The sequence below is a fragment of the Brachycentrus maculatus genome, unplaced genomic scaffold, assembly GCF_059751285.1.
Source record: "Brachycentrus maculatus isolate JH-2025_06_01 unplaced genomic scaffold, ASM5975128v1 h1tg000475l, whole genome shotgun sequence".
Taxonomy (NCBI): domain Eukaryota; kingdom Metazoa; phylum Arthropoda; class Insecta; order Trichoptera; family Brachycentridae; genus Brachycentrus; species Brachycentrus maculatus.
Window position 1 is genome coordinate 552,706 of NW_028281222.1, and position 7,096 is coordinate 559,801.

The 7,096-nt window shown below is 31.7% G+C and overlaps 1 protein-coding gene across 1 annotated transcript in view; it reads right to left on the bottom strand.

The window, feature by feature from the left end:
* LOC148302118 (uncharacterized) overlaps positions 1-6,311 on the bottom strand; it is a 28,894-nt gene extending 22,583 nt beyond the window's left edge. Inside the window, exons 1-2 of the mRNA XM_088272028.1 lie at positions 6,130-6,311; positions 4,467-4,617 (exon numbers count right to left, since the gene is read on the bottom strand). Of these exons, the coding sequence (XP_088128154.1) occupies positions 4,467-4,566 (100 nt within the window). The 5' untranslated portion in view covers positions 4,567-4,617; positions 6,130-6,311. The remainder of the gene's footprint in view (positions 1-4,466; positions 4,618-6,129) is intronic.
* Positions 6,312-7,096: the final 785 nt, after the last annotated feature.

The window sequence follows — 7,096 nt, forward strand, 5'->3', positions numbered from 1 at the left end:
TTTAAATCAATGGGAACATTTGTTTATTTTCCCTAATTATACCGAGAACAGAATTATTTATCGCCGACATCTTTATTAGTCATGCTACCCTTAACGATACTTTAATGACGGCCATATTTATATATATTTACTGCATCTTTTGTACAAACACATTTTTCCAAGTATTTGTCGCTCGTACGCCACTGTTAATAATTTAGCAAATTACCCCTTTCATTATATCTTTTCAAATACTGTTATATTTTACATTTATTTTGAGTATTATGCGTATGCTCCTTAGCGGTAGGCAGAGAGGATACATCGCGAAACTTTTATTTTTAATTTTTTTTATTTTAAAGAGAAACATTTTTTTTATTTTATTTACATAAATACTCCGATTTCAAACTATTTCTTAGAGCCTAAGCGGCTCATTATTAGGAATAGGTATCAAATTGTGGTAGAGTGGGTTCGAACCGAGACACTCTGACTTAAGAGTCCGCGACACTAACCACGGGACCACAACCCGACACACCGACTTGTACTTGGATGTATATTTCGTTTATACTTCTTGTTTTAAAAGTATATGAGCGATTTTTTTAATATTAAATGTTAGATGGATAAAATTCGTCATATCGAAGTTTATTTTCTTATTTTTTGACCCCTATATAAGGAAATTCTATGAAATTCAACCTCGTTAAAACAATAAATATGCGTGCTATGAGAAATAATACTGGAAACACATCGTTATATTGAAGTTTTTTCTCTAATTTTTGACCCGTATATAAATAACACCTTCTATGGAATTCAACCTAACTAACAAACTATCACGCCGCTTCCCCGCAGGGATAGGCAGAGAGAATAGAACGCCACACCAATCTGTCTCTGCGGAAAATCTTCGCCTCTTCGTACACCGCTCACTCCTTTCATAAACGTCATTTATAAAAAAAAAACGTCTATTTTCAGTTGTGCATGTTTTCGGAATGCCCAGAAAATGTACAATATCCCAGCAAAAGAGGCATATTTTTAACTTAATATTTACCCGCTACACGGCAGAAAGTGCTGTTTTTGCATTTTGAAGAAAAGGTATTATTTAATTATGTTTTGAAATATACTAAATATTTTTCAAATGGAGAAAAAACCTTCAGGTTTTACCTAAAAAGATCTGTTGCACAGTAAAAAGTCCAATAAGTGGCTTGATTTTTATTTTTAATACATTGTATTATATTTTTAAACTTTCAAAACATTCTCATGAAAAATGATTTTTTTATTATTTATGACGTACTTGAAAGGAGTGAGCGACATATTCTCACACATACACGCTGTACATAGGACACTACTGACATTACAACAATAACCAATTAATCGAAAATGCTAAGTTCAATTATTTTATTTTGTTAATGTACTAAATTTTAAAATCTATTACTGATTTTTTGAGTCTACTAAATTGGATTTTATTATTAAAAAACACATGAAAAATTCATTTTGAGTGTCATGGCATTTTCAAAATATTTTTCATTGAGGTACTTATTTCAGGCGGTAGTATTTTAGTCCGCCTCCGTAGTGTAATGGTCAGCACGCTCGGCTACCGTTCTGGAGGTCCCGGGTTCGATTCCCAAGGGGGGTAAAATAAATAAAAATGATTTTTTCAATGTAACATTTATTCAATATTACCTGAAGCGGAGGGCTGATCACCTTTCCTTCATGTGTAAACGATTAAGATAACACTGCGTTAATATGACACAGTGCCCTAGGCACCATTGGGGTGCGGATAAGGGTTTTATTATTATTATTAGTATTTTAGCTAATATTCAAATTGACGGATTATAGCTAATATTCAAATTTATGTATTAATATTTCAACTTTTGTCATTTTTGAAAAAACACAGAAAAAATCAAATTAATATCTTTAAAAATAATAATAACTTGCGTTTATGTATTAATTTTTTAATGAAACACAAATTTTTTGAGACTACTAAGTTGTATTTTATTGTTAAAAAAAAACACATAAAAATGAATATTGTGACAATTCAAATTCCTTTGAAAATGCCATAACTAGGAGAAAAAATTGTCATATATGTTTTTTAATGTGTTTTTTAAAAATAAAATACCATTTAGTAGACTCAAAAAATCAGTGTTTGATTTTAACATTTAATATATAAATGTGGCAGTGCACAACGGAGTCCTGGTTCCAACTCTGATGTATGGAAGTGAAACATGGAGTTGGCAAAAGAAGGATGAAAGTAGACTGAATGCAGTCGAAATGCGATCTCTCAGAAGAATGTGCGACAAAACGATGCATGATAGATGTACGAATAGTGAAATGAGGAAGGAATGCAAAGCTGAGATAAGCATTATCGATAAAATTAAGAAAGGTGTGTTGAGATGGTTTGGACATGTGGAACGAATGAGTGAGGAAAGAACGGTAAAACGGATTTATGGGGCGAATGTTAGCGGGAAAAGAAGCAGAGGAAGACCGAGAAAAACGTGGCACGATCAGGTATGCCAAATACTTGAAAGTGGTCAGGTTAGGAGTCGTAACAATCGGCGGGTATGTATGAGGAGATGCATGAACGTGGAAGAGGCGAAGAATGTTTGCAAGGACAGAGTGATGTGGCGCTCTATTCTCTCTGCCTACCCCTGCGGGGAAGCGGCGTGAGGTTAGTTAGTTAGTTAGTTATATATAAATTAAAATGGAGTTCTACAAATTAAACGCCAAATCTATAAATATATTCTATTTGGTGTTAATTATTTAAAAATGATTCAAACTAAAATTATTTTTTTATTATTTTATCATAAAGTATACAACATTTGTGGGGGTCCTCACCAAGACGATACATTTCCATTATAAATGATTTTAAGTAATCAGGAATTCTAGCCTGTAAAATTGTTACGTTTTGGTGCGATTCAATGATTTCGTATTGGTTTAACACGGGATCGGTCACGTTTCGTCGCAACTTTAATTAACATTTCGATAGAATACAGTAAACAGTACAGATTAGCATTTAAATGATTTTTTGTGCAATTCACCCATACCTCGCTTTACGGTCTAGATACGTTCCACGAAACTTGGCCGCAAAGCGAAAAGCCGTATAAGGAATCAATTACTCTATAATAATACAAATTCAATGGGATCGGTTCCAAATTTGTTGAATATGTAACATGGTTTATCATTCAAAATGCATTTTATCTTTTTATTTAATTTAAATAAAAATGCACACATAAAAAAGTACATACATTTGTACATAAAATAATAACAGACTAAAAAAACCAACAATAATCTATATACAAAAATTAAACAACTTCCTGTTACATAAAATATGTGTATGTATATACATACATATATTTTTTTAAATGGCTTTAATCTGAAGACGATAAAGAAATTGTAACCTGCAGATCACAGTCGTCATCATTTTTGGCTGGTAAGGATTGGCCTGGCTTAAAAAAATTGTCCAACGTTGTATGTCTTGCCTTCATGTCTATTTCGTTCTTCAGTGATTGGCAACATGTAGATATCGCTCACTCCTTTCAAGAACGTCATAAATAAAAAAACTCGATTTTTCAGTAGAACGTTTTTAAAGTTTAAAAATATAATACAATGTATTAAAAATAAATATCAAGCCACTTATTGAACTTTTTACTGTGCAACAGATCTTTTTAGGTAAAACCTGAAGGTTTTTTCTCCATTTGAAAAATATTAAGTATATTTAAAAAAATAATTAAACAATACCTTTTCTTCGAAATGCAAAAACAACACTTTTTGCCCTGTAGCGGGTAAATATTAAGTTAAAAATATGCCTCTTTTGCTGGGATGTAGTACATTTTCTGGGCATTCCGAAAACATGCACAACTGAAAATTGACGATTTTTAATTTATGACGTTCTTGAAAGGAGTGAGCGATATATGGACATCGAAAAAAAGTTTTTTTTTGACGTTATAGCGACACATTTTGGGCCGTAAATGGAAAACGTGCTTGAAAAGGTATAAGTACCGTATTTTAAATATGCTTCTTACCTTATGTTTTTCTCATTTATTTCTTTTAAATATGCGTCTTATGCCTATTTATTATACCTGTTTATTGTTTTTATATTTTCCCACGTATTAGTATTAGTATTGGTTATTTTTTTTTAAAATTGTTACTTTATTATTTGTGTTCCAGTCTTGTTAACCTTGATACCATGTCCCAAAATGAGAAATAGAAATTACTCATCGGGAATATAATATGTATATATGACTTATGCATGTAATATGTTTTGAAAAATAAATAAATACATAAGTAATTGAAGAGGGCCGTTATAGCGAAATGCCGCATAAAGGGCGGCCGTATAGCGAGGTATGGGCCTATTGGAAATGTAACTATTTGGTGAAGACCTGCACGTGTAATATATTTTGTATAAATTGGCTACGGTCGTTAATAAAGAAAAAAAATCGGCATGTCATATTCTAAAACTAGATCTTCGATTTTTTTTATTAAATAAATTAGTTACTACTTACCAGTAGCGGAGTAATCTTGGTGCAGGAGTACAAACAGTAGGAGGCAAAATAAAATTTTAATTCTAAACTTAAATTTGAAATAATTTGCTATGTGTTCCATTTTTTACTATTTTTTATTTGAAGTTCTCTCCCAACAAATGTTGCTATTATTCTGAAACAAAGAAAAAAACACGTTTTACTACAGAAATAGCCAGCAAAAAATTATTATAATACAAATTTTAGGGCACAAATATTGCTACCACAAAATGATAATAACAGTATAATGAACATATCGCTCACTCCTTTCAAGAATGTCATAAATCAAAAATCGTCAATTTTCAGTTGCATATGTTTTCGGAATGCCAAGAAAATGCACTAAATCCCAGCAAAAGAGGCATATTTTTAACTTAATATTTACCCGCTACAGGGCAGAAAATGTTGTTTCTGCATTTTGAAGAGAAGGCGTTGTTTAATAATTTTTTTAAATGTACAAAATATTTTTCAAATGGAGAAAAAACCCTCAGGTTTTACCTAAAAAGATCTGTTACACAGTAAAAAGTTCAATAAGTGGCTTGTTATTTATTTTTAATAAATTGTGTTTTATTTTTAAACTTAAAAAACGTTCTCCTGAAAAATCAAGTTTTTTTATTTATGAAGTTCTTGAAAGGAGTGAGCGATATACGATTAGCGTATTGTTTTTATATAAAAAAAATATTTTTGTTTCTCTATAAGTGTATTTTTATATTAGATACTGTATATATGTATTATGTTAAAGGCATTATTAGACGTTCAATAAATAAATAAATAAATATTAAATAATACTATTATAGAGCACAGATATGGCCAGAGTGTTTTTTTTAACTTCATAGTTTCTTTTTTATTATTTATTTATTTGAAATTCTATTGCATTTCACAATATATTATAATTACATTAAAATATATAATATTATGTAATACAAAAAAAGATCCCACAAAGGCATGGCCTGTGTGTGGGTATTTTTTTTAGGTTACAATAAATGTACATTATAAATATTCGAACAGATAAATATGGCCGACACAATATTATAATAAACAGATACGATTAATCAAATTCTTGGGAGTTCTATATATATGAACCAATTTCAACAGGTTCATACAATTTCCCAGTAACTTGTAGAATAAACTAAAACAAATTGGTATGAGTACGGGTATGCACTCCCGAGTGCCCTAGCCAATTACGCTATTTCCCTTGTCATCAGTTGTATCTGTTGAACGTAACCGCAACACACGCAATACTAAACATTGCTCACGGCGAACAGCGTGCTTCTTAACAACTGTTGTAACATTTTTCCTTTAACTGTTAATATTTGCATTGATTACCAAGCATTGTGAAATTACACATATTAGAAACGCAATGATCAACAAGCATTGTGAAATTACACTACTGCTTTATTTTTTCTTTCTTTTCCGTTAAACCAGTCTGAGCCACAGCAAAGCGAGGCCGGGTACAGCTAGTAAAAAGTATTAATAATAAAATATTCCGAAAATGAGTGGGCAGAGCATGGAGTAGTCATGTAAAAACAATCCCTTAATCCCTTAACACGAAAACAAGTCGTTATGAATGTTCAATATAATAGTGGAACATTTCCTAATTTCCCAGCAGTTGGCTTTTATAATATTTCATTATTAACGACAACAATAATACCTTTTCTACGAATTAATCCCAACGCACGCTATTGTTGAAGAAAATTACACTTCCACCACATTATCTTGAAAACAAATCCATGATATTTTGTTACAACTTGCTCAAAAATAAAACACAAACCCGAAATGTTCACTTCGCATATTTCAAAAACATCTTTATTTATTTTCACGGCGCGATAAATCGATAAGGAAAATTTTCCCAGGTGTTCGTTTTATGGCTGTAAAATGTAGCCCGGCAAAAGGGTAGGTAACCTAGCGAACGAATATAGTATCTACCTATCATTTTACATACTGGCTGATCGATATGTCGTGGCTGGTACACGCGTGCAAATGGACTGCCAACAAATAAATGGCAGACCTTCATTTATCTAAAATTTTATTTCCAGAGGCGGTGAACTCCTATTTCCTTCAATCGAAGAAACGTGTTTTTATTTTATTTGACAGTATGATTTGATTTTGTCCGCCTCCATAGTGTGGTGGTTAGTGAGTTAGGCTACCATGTAGGAGTTTCCGGATTCAATTCATAAGACATTCAAAATAAATATTAGTGATTTTTCAATCTAATATTTTTTAAATATGACCCCGAACTGATTTATGCCTGAAGCGGAAGGCTGATCACCTTGCCTTCGTCTGTTAACGATATAGATAACACTGCGTCTATATGGTGCGGTGCCCTTTGCACCATTGGGTGTGGATAAGGGTTTGAAGAAGAAGAACATGGTGATGTGAATGTCGTTGAAGATATTTCAACGACACAAAAAACACAAATAAATCGAATGGCCTACCATTTGAATTCGCATATTCATTTGCAAGTCTGCAGGTAGAGATGTGATTAATAATTAACTATAATGTTTTTGTTTACCCGATTGGTATGGTATACCTAACCTTGTTTCGGTTTATTTTACTTTCCAGCTTAAACTATTGATGAGATAAATATATCAGGAACAATATGCGATAAAATGTGTACT